Source organism: Lipophrys pholis (assembly GCF_963383615.2).
Source record: "Lipophrys pholis genome assembly, chromosome: 6".
Lineage (NCBI taxonomy): Eukaryota > Metazoa > Chordata > Actinopteri > Blenniiformes > Blenniidae > Lipophrys > Lipophrys pholis.
The window spans coordinates 934,837-951,486 of record NC_137629.1 but is presented as its reverse complement, the minus strand read 5'-3'; the positions used below and the strand labels follow the sequence as shown (position 1 = coordinate 951,486).

General features: G+C 41.5%; 1 protein-coding gene across 2 annotated transcripts in view; it reads right to left on the bottom strand.

The window, feature by feature from the left end:
• tlx2 (T cell leukemia homeobox 2) overlaps positions 1-8,783 on the bottom strand; it is a gene marked incomplete at both ends in the record, with an annotated part of 12,486 nt that extends 3,703 nt beyond the window's left edge. For both annotated transcript variants that reach the window (XM_080466014.1, XM_080466013.1), the window contains 3 exons: positions 973-1,210; positions 1,572-1,784; positions 8,276-8,783. In XM_080466014.1, coding sequence (XP_080322140.1) covers positions 973-1,210; positions 1,572-1,784; positions 8,276-8,783 — 959 coding nt within the window. The remainder of the gene's footprint in view (positions 1-972; positions 1,211-1,571; positions 1,785-8,275) is intronic.
• Positions 8,784-16,650: the final 7,867 nt, after the last annotated feature.

The following is a 16,650-nucleotide window of genomic DNA, read 5'->3' as shown; positions in this document are numbered from 1 at the left end:
TGCTCGACTCAGGTCAATTTAAAAATTCGGAAATATACTTTTATTTGCTCCTTTTTTATGTCCAAATAATGTGGTAAACAGTTGCTATTAGAATTATAGGAACAGCTCCTTGACCTGTTGATGTGAGTAAATGTGTAAATGTTCTTTAAAAAGCAGTGGAAGTAGAAATGTCAGGTAGGACGGAGGAACACACCTCTAAAACACTCTTTCACGCACAGCACCCTCCATCCATTAGCCACACATTACTGTTAACAGCATTATCATAATCTCATTCCCTGCAGCTGATTTGATCACCGTCTTGTTACTAGCGTAGTCGTCACGCAAAGACATCCCTCATGTTCATCCCATCAGCGGCACACAGCAGGGAAACCGCATAAATCTCAGCAAAAGTAGGAAATCATGAAAGCCAGTTAAACCAAGTCCCCCGTTACTCATGACATGCTGTGTAGTCTGACTACACTTTTCAAGAGATTCAATATTTATTACATGCAGAAGTTTACTTTGAAGTTTATTTATTGAATATAAAATTGAATATGTCTCCATTGTCATTTTAGATTTAACAAACACATTTAAAGACACACTGTTAAAGTGATAAAGCTGCTCAGAAATATCAACTAAAAGATGATTTCTAATGGTTTTCTGTGGTTGAAGCTTTCAAAAAGCTTTAGGGCCAGTGGAACGTTAAAACCTTTAAGTTAATGTATTTATCTGATTGTAATTTGCTTTTGAAATATGCGTCCTGTTCTTTTAACTGAGGGTAGGGCTTGGTAATCTGATTTCCTCCTCATTTGCTTCCAAATGGCAATAAACAACTGTTAGAATGAAGTGAGTGTGTGTGTGTGTGTGTGTGTGTGTGTGTGTGTGTGTGTGTGTGTGTGTGTGTGTGTGTGTGTGTGTGTGTGTGTGTGTGTGTGTGTGTGTGTGTGTGTGTGTGTGTGTGTGTGTGTGTGTGTGTTGGCCCCGCAGTCTTACCGCCACTTGGTCCGTCGGTTCTGGAACCAGGTCTTGACCTGAGCGTCGGTCATCTTCAGGGCCTTGGCCAGCGTGGCCCGCTCGGCGGAGGCCAGGTACTTCTGTCGGTGGAAACGTTTCTCCAGCTCGCAGATCTGCACACGGCTGAAGGAGGTGCGCGGCTTTTTCCTCTTGGGCGGAGTCCGGTTCTGGTACGGGTGGCCGATACGGCGGGTCACCGAGAAGGGCGAGAGGGCGGCTGGAGGTCAGAAGAGCAGGAGAGCGTGAGAGACTGAAGGAGGATTAACTTCTGTTTGAGCTCTCCTCAGTTACATCAACTGACCCAGAAACCACACACACACACACACACACACACACACACACACACACACACACACACACACACACACACACACACACACAGAAATGATTGGAAATTAGCTCTTAAATTAAAGAAATTGATCAGTTTCTAAAATCTTTCTTTAAAAAACTAAACAATGTTTTAACCAACACAGATAATAAATCTACGTGTTTCTAAGCTGCTCTCCTCACAAAGCTCCTGACGATCAAAGTGACATGCAGGTGAGTTGGTCCAGTGGGCGGGGCGTCGGCCGACTCACCTGGGCAGGCTCCTTTGGGGAAAGCATAGTCAGCGAGGAGGCCGGTGCCGTCCCGCAGGTGAGCCAGCTCGGGGTAATAGCATTTGGCTAAAGTCTCCACAGTGCTCCAGACTGGGACCCTGCCGATGTCTCCCTTGGGGAGAGGACAGAGGGACCCGGCGGCCCCCGGGCCCCCTGTGACCTCTCCTGCTCGGCTCTCCTCTGCCTGCTCCCCTAAAGGAAAGGGAGACACAGTGAGGTCCCACATCTGGAGCACATCTGGAGCGGCCGCCGCCCGGCGGGCACCAGCCACAACATAATGACATGACGGAGGCCTGAACGATGAGCACAGTCTGCCCTAATGGGATTTACAACTCAGTGTTTGGACATGTTGTGCTGCACAATCAGATATCAGTCATTCATAAAAACATCAGATTCATCAGGCTGAGTGATCAGAAACATGGAGGCTCATTCACAGACCAGCTTCATACGATTTCAACAAAACACAATTTAAAATTCACATTTATCATTCGTCTGCCCGCCAGAACAATCACATCCGAGCAGAATCTACATCATTTATCTTCAACAAGATGGAAAACATTTCTGATTAACCTTCACAGACAAACACTCAGGATTTAGTTTAAAGTTTGTCAAATTACATTTTAGGCTTTAATATTACATTTAAATGTGAATTTGTAGATGAGAAACCGTTGGTGTGTTTTCAGCTTCGCATCATCAAGTATTTACAATAATATTTCACAGGTTTTTCATATTTTAAAAGCAACCAGAGATTAAAAACAAAAATCAAAAGATGAAACCAGAACCGTGTGTATGTGTGTGTGTGTGTGTGTGTGTGTGTGTGTGTGTGTGTGTGTGTGTGTGTGTGTGTGGGTGTGTGTGTGTGTGAGATTAGGACCAGTTTGAAGCAGAAGTCCCAGAAATTCCATGAACTGAAATGAATTTTCCAAACTCGAAGCAAGCTTCATGTGATCTCATTTAAATGTTATATAAATTAGTGCCACGCTTCCCCGTCGTTTTCTCGGTGGTTGTGATGAACGAAATAAGGATTCTGCTCACTTTGCTGATAAAGGGTTAATAAAAAGAAGAAGATTTCCTGCAGAGCAGATCAGCGTTTTGTCCTGAACATACAGGATTTACACGACTTGTATTTCGATGCAGGGAAGTTTCACCTCTTTACGTTCTGAACTCTGCGGTTCACTTTCACATGGCGGGTATTAATAACCAACTATCTCCTGCATCATAAAATATCTATGAATCCTGTCTATTTTGTCAGCCGTGGGTAAACAGAAGATCAATAAGTGTAATGAGATCGTTGGCCATGGATCCACTCCCCGTGCAGCCACATTATCATTTTGAAGCTGAGAGGAAACTTTCCGTGTGTCACTCCGCCCCGGCGAGCTGTCGAACAGGCGGATTATTTGTTTTGGTTTTGTCAGAAAAGCTCAGCAGGAGTTAGAATGAATATGGAACATGTGCGGAGGTTCCCCCTCCGGCTGCTGCTGCTGCTCCCCGGTGGAAGCAGAGGGAACATGGAGCCGTTACGCGCTCGGCAGTCATTTCCATGGAGCTGCAGGGTCCCCTGATGCTGCGGAGCACCGCTGGCACGTCGAGGCGCGTGTGTGCCGTTACAGTGGGTCACATGAAGTTAACATCACCAGGTGTAAATTAACAGCACGGATTTAGTGTCGGGAATCCAAACGCGCCGCTTCTTATTGCCTCTTTGCAGGACTTAGTGACCAACGCGTCTCTTTTTTCATTTTATTATTATTTCTAATCTTCTGTGGTAATATTCTTATAGCATCATTATCAGGTTTCATATTATGGGTTGCTCTAATGCTCAATAATAATAAAAGTGGTAATTGTACCCAGCTAATATTCCTTTTGGGACTTGGACAGGCGTCGCTGGTATTTAATCATGACTTTATAATGACAAAATCCCCATGATGGTTCCTTCATACTCCTGAAGGTGCCCGCAGTGGACGACAGCACATGTGTGGCCTTTAGAACTGAGTGATCCCGACCTAATTGGACTTCATGGAATCTTTTTAAATCTCCTGTGATTCACACGCTGCTTCATACCATCGTTTCTCTCCACATTAAAACACGACGAGGGCCGCGTATCAGCGCCCACATCTTTGTGGAGCCTCGTGGGGGGGTGCACGCACACACACACACACACACACACACACACACACACACACACACACACACACACACACACACACACACACACACACACACACACACACACACACACACACACACACACACACACACACACACACACACACACACACACACACACAGGCAGGCCTGTTGTTGCTCCCAGCAGCAGGTCTGGCTGTATAATTCTGCATTAGGCGGCTATTTCAGGCCATCTGCGGACGAACTAATGGACCAGACTCATACAGGCACGTTCAGAAGCAACCCAACATGCAGCACTGCCAACTGCAGCCAGGCGTTACCTTACAGTGTGCAAAAAGCTGGCAAATATATGATCCAGCAATGCTATGGATACGGCATCGGTCATGTTTAATGTCGACCCAGGGTTTCAGATTCTCTGCACTGTGATTTACTGGGACTGTAAACTGCTAAATATAAAGAACAGAACGACCCGATGGGGTCGAAACACAACCGGCCGGCTGAAACTGCCCACACACAACTGTAGGAGCAGAAATAACAACGACCTTCGTTTATTCTTCATTCTAATTTAAACGTAGTGACATGTCACTGTAAAACAACTGAGTTTAAAAACTTTCATTATGTTTGCCTCAATTAAATTCACTTCCAAATGAACCCTCAGTCTGTATTTATAGTGTGATCAATCTAATAAATAGGCTCCTGATTGAACTGTGAAAACGCTCTGCATCAGTCTGAGAACAAGCTTCTGCTGGAGCTTTGAATTATTCCTCATGATCATCAACGGCTTCTCTGAGCAGGATCAATTCAACTGTCAAATATATATATTAATAATAACAACAACAACAACAACAACAATAATAACAACAACAACCGTAATAATAATAATAATAATAATAATAATAATAATAATAACAACAACAACAATAATAATAATACTAATAATAATAATAATAACAACAACAACAATAATAATAATAATAACAACAACCGTAATAATAATAACAATAACAACAACAACAACAACAATAATAATACTAATAATAATAATAACACCAACAACAATAATAATAATAATAATAATAATAATAATAATAATAATAATAATAATAATAATAATAATAATAATAATAATAATAATAATAATAATTGGAGAGGATAGGAAAACAATTTTTCTAAATCATCCAGATTTTTTTCCAAAATGAAAAAGAAAATGAGAGTAAATACTAAATCTGCAGCCTGAGTAACACAGTTGAGCATAAGCATATCAAAAAATGAAATGCTACCGTGGAGAATATGTTTCCCATAATAAAACCACTTATACTTAATAACACTTCTCTGTGACAGCGCCTGCCTTCCCCACTGCGGATATTACCTCTGCAGCAATCTAATAAATATATCCGTGAAGCTTTCTAAAGGGGATATTGAAATATAACATGAACATATATTGCTATTTATTACACTGTACGGGACAAAAGGCAGGGACGCTGTTTTCTGTCACACACAGCAAACAGGGGGGCAAACAGGGGGGCAAACAGGGGGGCATACAGGGGGGCAAGAAGAGGGCAGGAGCGGCCTCAGCATCCACAAACTGCCCCAGCTTCCTCCTGCCATTAACACCCGGACAGAGATTCACAGGAGGGAAAAAAGGGGCTTTAATTATGTTTTTTATTGGAGCTGAGTGGCCGATAGAGCTGCACATGCTGCAATATAGCTGCGTTTATTGTCAAAATGCCCAAACGATTTGCATTATCCTCTGTCATTATTATTAAGCTGCCATTATTATGAGTAGTAGAAGCTGTAATAGTTACAACTGGAGGAAGAGGAGGACGAGGAGGAAGAGGGAGAAGAGGAGGAAGAGGACGAAGAGGAAGAGGAGGGCGAAGAGGAATACGAAGAGGAAGAGGGGGGGATTTTACAAGTGTTTCACTCTGAAACTGGAAATATTTGGCAACGTTTGTATTTCTCTCCGTTTCCGTTTGAATAGTAATCCTGCAGTATTTTGTTGAACTGGTTTGTTTCCAGTTCGTCTGATTGATGCGCTCAACTTGAAAATATCACAACTTAACTGCAGAAGATCGTGTTTGATCAACGCGTCGAATAAAACTGCAGATTTACAGACGAATGGACAAAGATTTAAATTCTATTTAGAACAGTTTTCTTTTGAATAAATATGAGCAGCTTGGTACTCCAGAGCAGGTGGTCCAACCCTCCAGAACCCAGAGAAACAACCCATCTAGTCCATGGACGTTTAGGATTAAAGTGTGACGTGTTTAACCCTAACCCATCGTCCAAAAGGAGATTTAGTCTTTCAATCTTTAAACTTCTGGAAGATCATGAAATAAAGCTCGACTTGTTATTTAAATAAATACAGAGTTAACTGTATGGACTTCATTTATTTTTAACATTGAACTATTTCATGGGGAAAATAAACCAATAATGGAGTTTTCTTTAAAGGTGTAAAGAAACGGGAGACGATATATTGTCCAGATTTCTTCCATAATTTATTATTATTATTATTATTATTATTATTATTATTATTATTATTATTATTATTATTATTTTTATTATTATTATTATTATAATAAGAAAAGTAATTTAAAAGGGAAACTATAGATTGCTTTACTAATACTGCTGTGAACAATAAGGTCCTCTCAGATCCAGTCTGACAGATGATAAAACCTTTAAACTCTTAACTTGTGATTGTCTTTCAGAACCGCGAGTCCATTCGGAACGTTGATAATAAAAACATATATAAGAATTGAACTGCTGTGAATGTCTGGAGCAGCTGGTTTAAAGGTCTGAAGCTGCACGGAACGATTTTATCCTCCAGTTTCAACTCGGAAAGAAAAAGAGAAGAAGGAGAAGAGAAGGAGAAGAGAAGGAGAAGAGAAGGAGAAGAGAAGGAGAAGAGAAGGAGAAGAGAAACATTTAACAGTGAACTCTGGATTTACGGCCTTTTATAGGAAACTGCTAAATCTGGTCCGTGTGTGTGTGTGTGTGTGTGTGTGTGTGTGTGTGTGTGTGTGTGTGTGTGTGTGTGTGTGTGTGTGTGTGTGTGTGTGTGTGTGTGTGTGTGTGTGTGTGTGTGTGTGTGTGTGCTGATCAATACGGAGGAAATATATAAGCTGTGAAATAATTACAGCGACACAAAGCTGAGCGAATGAAACGAGAGGCCCTCGGTGACTATGAGTAAAATTGATAAGCCTATTTACACTGGATCTTCTTCACATGACAAATCGTCCCCAGTATTTAATAATTCATCAGCAGAAGCAGCTGAATGTGAATATTTAATGTTGGGAGAGGAGGAAGCATGAACACACTTTAATGTTCTGTTTTCATCCGGTGAGGAGAGAAAACAAAGAAACGTCACCGAGGCAATGATTCACACCTTCACACGTTTTGTAAACGTTTTTCAATTTTTGTATTTTACCGTCAAGAATTCATGGAATTGTTGATGTTTTTTTTATATAAATAAATATAATCGGATGACTATTTATTGACATTAAAAGAAAACAAAGACGAGAAAGGAAATACTGTGTGTGTGTGTGTGTGTGTGTGTGTGTGTGTGTGTGTGTGTGTGTGTGTGTGTGTGTGTGTGTGTTTTGTGGATTATTGGGAACTGATGTAAAATGAAGATTTTACACTCAAAAATATTCATATACATCAAATTAAAGCGTTTCTTTTTTCAAATCAGAGATTTGATTCTATTGAATTGATGAACCGTCACTTCTTCTGATAATATGAACTTTATCTGTGTTTTATTTACTATTTGTATTTTGTATGTCTTTTATAACGTGTGAGTTTTGCACTTTTACATCCTATTTATTCTCCCGTAGCACTTCGAGCCACTGTGGTTAACTCAACCTGCTTTATAAATACAGTTGTTTGGTTTAACATTTTAATTCACGCAGCGAAAAAAAAGAGAAACAGCAAATATTTATTGTGTTTGGTTTTTTCTCACCAATTCAATTTAATGAAATTAAAACTCATGATTTTGTTTTTGGAAAATTAACAATTAATATTATCAACAGACTATATCTTTTAACATATTTTACTTTGCCGGTTTGAGCTGCTGCGTTTTGTTTAAGAAAAAAAGGTTCAATTTTAAAAATGTAACTGAAATTTGAACTAGAGTTTGAGAGAAGAGGTGACATATTATTATTATAATTATTATTGTTATATACAATAATAATAATAATAATAATAATAATAATAATAATAATAATAATAATAATAATAATAATAATAATAATAATGTTGTATTGGGTTGACTATGTCATGACTATGACTCCCGGTAGAAAAGCCGTCAGGAGCAGTAAAAGCAGAGTGATGGTCCAACACTGATTCATCAGCACGTCCGCGTCAATTTCTGCTCCCGTTCATCAGCCCGGTGCCCTTCCAGCATAATAAAGCTGATTCCGGATAGATTAGAAGCTACAGATGAAGTGATGCGCTGCTCTCGTCTGTCCGCGGCTTCATCTACAGTTTCCACATTTGACCTGATTCTGGAGCCAAACTGAAGCTCGTTGGACTTTAGAGCGCAGCAGCTGCGGGGTCGTTACCTGTGAGTCTGTCCTTGGCAAACCTCCTGCTGCTCTCCATCCAGGGGAAGGTGAAGTTTGCAGCGCTGCCCATGCCCATGCCCGGCACCGAGGGGATCCCGGGTCCGATCCCCGGCGGGTGCGTGGATGAGGGCGGATGCGGCGCGGCGGCAGCGGGCGGCGGCGGCGGAGGCATCGGTCTGTGCGCCGGCACCCGGATCACTCCACCTGCTCCCCCCGAGTTCACGTTAACGTTCATGTTCATACTGACGTTCATGTTCATGTTGACGTTGTAGGAGCCGGCCAGGCCGGCCGCCGCCGCCATGGAGCAGGCCGGGTTGTACACGCTGTTGTAGCCGTTGCTGTAGACGTTGGGGGCCAGCGCGTAATCCGGGTCGCCGGTCCTGTTGGGCAGCATGCAGCCGCTGGACTGATCGGAGCTGTTGAGGATCTGGTCGATCCCGAAGCTGATGGGCTCATGCTGCTGCTGGTGCGTCTGGTTCACCTCCTCGATCCCAGTGTGCTCCATACTTCACCTCACTGTCACGGTGCTTGACCAGAGCGCGGACGCGTTTCTGACGCCTTGGGAAATGAAATGTTTGTATGATTGCTGCAGTACTGGAATGGTTTTTGCTTTCAAGCATCGACGCGGGCCTGCTCTACTCCCAGGAAACCAATAAGGTGTCCAGCTCCATCCAAAATCTGGCCATTATTTGTGTCCAGCAGCGGGATCGAGGCTTCCCTAAATTAAATGCCTCTCCGTCGGGCTGAGAAACAACGAATCCATTTTAACATCGCGCCCTTTTCCAAGAGAATCAAACACAAAGCAGCGTACCAGTGAGGAAAACACCCGATGTGCCAAGTGGTTATCCCGAGACCCGAGCAGCCTACTTACAGAGGAAAATCCCAGGTTTTGGGGGGAGGAAGCTCTCTGGAGAGACTTGATGCGCTTTGTTCGCCTACTCTGGCACAGGCGATCCATATGCAGGCGGCATGGTGGGATAACCGAGCCTGTCACATCCGAGGAAGCAGGAGCCAAAAAGCAGAAGAATGGAGGAGAAACGGAGGAGAAACGGAGGAGAAACGGAGGAGAAACGGAGCGCTGACCTCGCAGGCGCGGATATTAATTGGAGGTGAGAGCGAAACAGGCTCTGTTGTGCTGAATGGTGAAGTGCGTTTCAGCAGGTGAGACAACCCTCTGCGTAAAAGCTGCCATTCGGTCCTCCAGACAAGCCTCCCTCCCTCCCTCCCCCCCTCCCTCCCTCCCCCCCTCCCTCCCTCCATCCCTCCCTCCTCCACTACAGGACAGTTGTTTTGCTTGGATGTCTTAAAGAAGCCGCAGCTTTCCATATTTTCTGGAGCTTAATGTCGTTTTTGTGCCTTTTAATGGCACCGGGGTCCTGCGCAAGGAGGAAGCAGCGACTTCCTCCGTCATCACAACATTTAAAATGTGAAGAAAGCAACATGCTGGATTATTCATAGTTTGGAATTTTTGTCATATAGATTAAGCATTTTGCCCGTTTATCTTTAATATTCCCACAATAAACAGTCTGAAACTATTCTGATCTCATCAGTTGGTTTAATTAATAATAATAATAATAATAATAATAATAATAATAATAATAATAATAATAATAATAATAATAATAATAATAATAATAATAATAATAAATTATATATATATATATATTCTAAAACTCAAGTAGTTAATTAAATTAGGAGCGTAATGTTGTAATATTCCTTTATTCGAATATAAATTTATGTCAAACTCTTGTTAAATTTTGCATTTTAATAAATAGTTTCTTGTAAGAACGGAGCATTTGCCCCAAATATATAATATAATATAGTATGATATAGCATAATTTGGCACCACGTGATACGATGTGCAATTACAAACAGTTTGAACTGAAAACACGACGACAAAATATGAAGTTCTAAATGAGTAAAACTGCATTGATCCAGTTCTCAACCTATTGATCACATGTACAAACGATTCTGTGAAATGTTTCTGTTTATTGAATTCATTATAAATTATTAACCAAAAAGCTTCCGGAAGTGAACGTCAGAGGAACATTTCATTAAAAAACCACTAAAACCAGCTCACTCTGTCCACTCACGCACCCAAATCCAACCAGGGAGCAAATATCTCACCAATACTTCCCAATATCTGGATTAACGCGCTCAAAGCGAGGAAACTGCTGGGAAACGATATCCCGTTATATTTAAAGGCTTCATCAATATCGTTTATCCTGCAAGACGCGCTGATCCAGATTTATGTGAACCAATAATCTGTTGCAGTGTTACGCACGATGAAGCCGTAAATCCACTGATAGTGACGGGAAGTGAGCTGGTGGTCGGCCTGCTGGAGGCACCGGCAGGCCCAATCAATCCATAATCCATAATCTAGATTCTAGATTCTAGATTCTAGTTTCTAGTTTCTAGTTTCTAGTTTCTAGTTTCTAGTTTCTAGTTTCTAGTTTCTATTTCTAGATTCTAGATTAGCGATTATAGATTCTAAAAACTGGGATTTAGAATTTAGAATTTAGAATCCACAATCCACAATCCTTAATCCATGATCCAGACAGATTATTTTAGATAGATAGATAGATAGATAGATAGATAGATAGATAGATAGATAGATAGATAGATAGATAGATAGATAGATAGATAGCTTGTGGTCACGTGGTGAGGCAAAACGTGAACAGTGGTGTTGCTGATTTGCACAGATTATTTAACCTTTCTCCGCCCGGAGCGACGATGTGGATCGTGAAGGTCTCAATTCAATAAAAATGAAAAATGGCTCATAATAAAACCACGACACGGGGAAAAACGAATTTAATATATCACCGTTTTATTACGCACTTATTTCACTTTCCGTGCGAATAAAGATATCTCTCAACTGCACAAGGTGGCTAGAGGGAAGCATAAAAATCAATTGTGTGAATTGGAGGCCATATCAATAACGGAGCGGCGACGAGATCAGCGCGGGTGAGCTGCTATTAGGCCTGTTTATATTTGCGCGTTACAATCAAATGAATAGGAACGAGGGGATGCACGGAGCCTCAGATCAGCTTACTGACAAGGTAATTGGCCGTTTATGCAAAACCAAGAAGATCTATGGGCCGGAAGGCGGGAAATAACGTCTGAGAGGCTCTTCGGCGTGACGCGTGTCTCTCCCTGGTGCTGCTGATGTCAGCAGCAGAAATGTGCGTCACCTTCAGTGCCAAACATTGTTTTTGTTTGTTCGCAGCCAAACTTCACTCTTCCGCCAAATCAAATCAATGCCTGTTCAATGCGAGCCCATTAGAATATCAAATTGCTGCTAATAATTGATTCTCTATTGGTCTACTGGTCTCTATTTGTAGACTTGGATTTGGAAGTGTCGTCTGGAGGTTTTACGCATCAGGCCAAATCAAGCGGATCACATGATCCGAGCAGCCAAAGCATAAAGTCGCTTGATATATTGCAGCATTTTCGTAAACCTGACCTCCTAAAACAAGATAATTGATCTCAGTTTTCTCTTGGATCTCCGTAACATTTGTGTAAATCATTGCTCGATCAGTTGTTGGGACACTTTCATCAACGAACGTAGTTTAAATATGTGTCTTCTGTGGTAAGAGTAAAAATGTCCTTAATGTTCATCTGTCACGAGTCACAACCTTTGACTTCAATCCTTTCCCCTGAATCATCAGCACGACTGGGTCACGATGTTAAACACGTAAGAGTGAAGCTCCAATCACCAGAAACATGATCAGCGATCTCTTTATCCCGCCTGACAACCCGAGCCTCCTCAACCAGACACCGAGTGTCTGCTTTCATTATTTTCAACTATTTAGTCCGTTCAGCTTGATGAGCTCTCACGTGTTGCTGTAATGAAGCACCAGGGATTTTCTTTAAAGGATTTTTTAAAGTTGTCTGGTTCCTAATATGCAACGTGGGACTTTGGGTGGTTTGTGCAACCTCTGGTCACGTGATCTTGTTTGTGTTTTTGTGTGGGTTTGTGTTTTTTCAGCCTCTTCCCCTCCAGAATCCATCCATCCATGCTATGGCCGCTTTATGGTTATTATATTGTGTTATAAGACATTTAGCACCGCGCAGGGAAAATAATACACCTTCGTTAAATTACTATCCAGCCAAATCATCAATAGGCTACTAATTTGTTTTTTAATGATAGTTAATTTTCTTTTGCCCATCAGATTGAGCTCCGAATGTAATTAATCGCCATAATATTCCGTCTGAATGCCTGAGTGGACATTTTGCTCCTCGCTTTACATTTGTTTCTCAGTTTGAGTGTTTTTCCACAAACACATGATTTCATGTCATCATCAGCTGCTGAACGCTCCGAATCTGTGCGGAGGATCTTCATCAGGCGGATTCTTTCTTTTCTAACTGTACATTTCTCCATCTGCGGCTGGAATGACTCACTTTCCCCGAAAGGATCATTAGCTATACGTTTATCTAATCAGTTATTGCCGCAGATCATAAGGGGTTTTAAATTGTTTAATATTTTGGACTAAATATCCCGGACTTATTATGGTTTGGCTATCTTAGAGCTCGGTTATAAATTAGGCCAATAGCAGGTTCAGGTCCTGGATGTAAGTCGATGCTCATGTGCAGGATTGTAATCAGCATCTTACTAATGCAATAAAAACCCCATAGCCAATTAAAGTGCCCCCCCCCCCCCCCCACACACACACACACATACATACACACACACATACACGTACACACACAGACGGACACACACTGACACGTGCGCGCTCAGCCCCCCCCCCCCCCCCCTCCCCCTCCCCCTCTCAATATGAAAGCCCCTCGCTGACTTTGCCCAGAGGCGTTGTCTATGGTTGCCGGCTGTGCGTGATGAATCGTTATCTCCAGGCCATGCTGCTCGTCTGGGTAATAAAGTACCAGCAAAGCGGAGACAAAAGGAATTTGTCACAGTTGCCTCCTCGATATATTAGTGACCTACCGGCCGATTTACCTTTTATTTGAGGGGGCGCCGGGGGGGGGGGGGGGGGGAACACACAGAATTCAAATGAACAGAGAGAAACAGAAAGCAAAAAGAAAAAGAAAAGGTACTTTCCGTCGGCTGTAGGGAGGATTCATCTATCTGCACTTAAAAATAATAATTAGGTAGACCACCTCCTGAGCCTACAAATATTAAATACCACTACGACCAACCGTAGTTTTTATTTATTTATGGTTTTCCAAGCGACCTTGCGCGGTGCGCGATCCAGGACTCACAGCCGGAATCACGTTTTACGCACGATCCCAAGTGCTCGTCGCTCCTAAAGACATCGGAACCAATCAGAACCCTATTGGAAAAGCTCTGAGTCAATTAAACAACTGAGCAGGCAAATGTGTCGCTTCTTTAAGAACCTCGGGATCTGCACCGGAAACCGCTTTAGAACACAAACAAAAACAACACAACAAACATTCAGGAGAAACATTTTATAATTAAATTAAATAAAAAACACAACGAAATGTTTTTCCCCATTTTATTTCATGTGAAGAGAAATTTAATAAGATAAGATATAAGATATCCCTGATTACAAATGCATTTTTTTAGTGAACAGCTAGAATTTAGTATTTAGGAATAATTAACAATATGTACTACTACTACTACTACTACTACAACTACTACTAATAATAAGAACAATGATACCAGTAATAATAATAATAATAATAATAATAATAATAATAATAATAATAATAATAATAATAATAATAATAATAATAATAATAATAATAACTAAAAGAAGAAGATGAAAAAGAAAAAGAAGAAGAACAGATTTGACTTTAGACTTTGGCACACTGAACCAGAGTCTTTATTTGTATCTAAACCACAGAATCACACTGATTTCCACATGATTTGAATGTTTTCATAGTTTGCAGTCGGTCCTTCGACCGTTTCAGGGATTTTAATCCGGCCAAAAAACGCACCAACGGTGTCCGATAATAGAAGCAGACGCAGCAGAGTGTCCGATAACGGAATCATTTAAATTGACGACTGAACTGATCTGAAAAACCGAGGAGAGGAAAATTAATGTGACGGAGTCTCTCTCTCTCTCTCTCTCTCTCTCTCTCTCTCTCTCTCTCTCTCTCTCTCTCTCTCTCTCTCTCTCTCTCTCTCTCTCTCTCTCTCTCTCTCTCTCTCTCTCTCTCTCTCTCTCTGGCCCAAAAAATAGTGTTTATTTATTTATTTGAGGTTGATATTGTTTGAGGTTTAATAGTTACGTTAGATTGATCGGTTTCCACATTAAATTCAATAATTAGATGCACCTTTGGTGGTATTTTGCATCAGTAAACGTTTTCTTGCTGTTGATGCAGATTTATAGAAACATTTTTTCTTTCAGTGTAAAATATGAATAGAATAGAATAGAATAGAATATATTTAATAATTCCTTAAAGTTCTCTGAAAATGTATTAAATCAAAATACATGGCAATATTTCTGGAAAAAATAAGAATTTATCTAGTTTAAAAAAATTACTTTCTAAAACATCAATAAGGTAAATTCTTAAATTTTGTGGTGAATTAATCCAAAGTGTCACATTTCCATTCATTCAAAAGATTTCAAGATATTTATTGTCACATGTGCAGAAAACGAGACATTTACACTAGAACAAGAATGGTAATCCAATAATCAACTAAAAGATAACTAGAAAAGAAAAGACGAGAGTATGTAGAGATAAAATAATGATAATAACATTCAATGAATGAATTCTTCTATTCTCCAGGATTGGGTTTGGAACCTGGAACCTGGAACCTGGAACCAGAGTGGAACTTTGATTTTATATTTTATATTCAGAAATTTTTTTTTGAATAAATTTAGTAGTTCAGTAGTTTAAACTGCTAATCCCAGTTTACATGAGTGAAACTAATGTTGGGAAAAATATTAGACTAACAAGTTAATATAAGTTACTTTCCAGTCACAGTAACTGAAAAAGGAATGGATTACAGTTGTGAATGAGGTTTGTGAAACTCACTGCTGTGAACTGAGCTGGAGATGAAAACAGAGACTGCTGCTTCTGCTGACGTTCATCTGAGACTCAAGATTTATATGGACCAACTTTCTCCTTCTGACCGTCCTCACCCATTCACCCGTTCACCCGTTCACCCGTTCACTCGTTCACTCAGTCACTCAGTCACCCATTCACTCGTTCACCCGTTCACTCGTTCACTCGTTCACCCGTTCACCCGTTCACTCATTCACCCGTTCACTCGTTCACTCATTCACTCGTTCACCCGTTCACTCGTTCACTCCTTCACTCGTTCACCTGTTCACTCAGTCACTCCGTCACTCATTCACCCGTTCACTCGTTCACCCGTTCACTCATTCACCCGTTCACTCGTTCACTCATTCACCCGTTCACGTTCACTCGTTCACTCGTTCACTCGGTCACTCATTCACCCGTTCACCCGTTCACTCGTTCACTCATTCACCCGTTCACCCGTTCACTCGTTCACTCGTTCACACCGTTCACTCGTTCACTCATTCACCCGTTCACTCGTTCACTCGTTCACTCCTTCACCCGTTCACCCGTTCACCCGTTCACTCGTTCACTCGGTCACTCGTTCACCCGTTCACCCGTTCACTCGTTCACTCTTGAATTGTGCCTGAGTGTGGAGCTGGTGACGGGGGTCAGAGGTTCAGTCCGGACCCTGAAGGTGGAGAACTCAGGTTGGGATCAGGTGGAATGACTTGATGTGACGACGCAGGAAGAAGAAACAACCGACTAGATGTTCTGTTGATAATGAAGAAGTGAGCAGCACCGTCCCACTTTAACTCAGAACCAATCAGATAATAGACTGGTGCACTTTAACTCAACCTGAGCAAGTAGTGCAATTAGACATACAGTGTGAGTTAGTCGTAGTAGTAGTAGTAGTAGTGAGTTAGTCGTAGTAGTAGTAGTAGTAGTAGTAGTGAGTTAGTCGTAGTAGTAGTAGTGAGTTAGTAGTAGTAGTAGTGAGTTAGTCATAGTAGTGAGTTAGTCGTAGTAGTAGTAGTGAGTTAGAAGTAGTGCATTAGTAGTAGTAGTATTAGTAGTCGTGAGTTTGTAGTAGTAGTAGTAGTGAGTTAGTAGTAGTAGTAGTAGTGAGTTAGTAGTAGTAGTAGTAGTGAGTTAGTAGTGAGGCAGCTGCTCCTCATTGTTCATGGTGTCGCAGCTTGTTTGGTTGTTTGTCTGTCAGTGACTGGAGAGGACAGAGTGCAGAGTGTGGATAGTCACCAGAACTCATCAGGAACCGGCAGCCAAACACTGAGGAACCTTCATACTGAGAGGAGGAGGAGGAGGAGGAGGAGGAGGAGGAGGAGGAGGAGGAACCTTTACACTCAGAGTGTGGGATTACATTGTTCTGCACTGGAGGGTTCAGTCCTTGACTCTTCGCCTCCCTC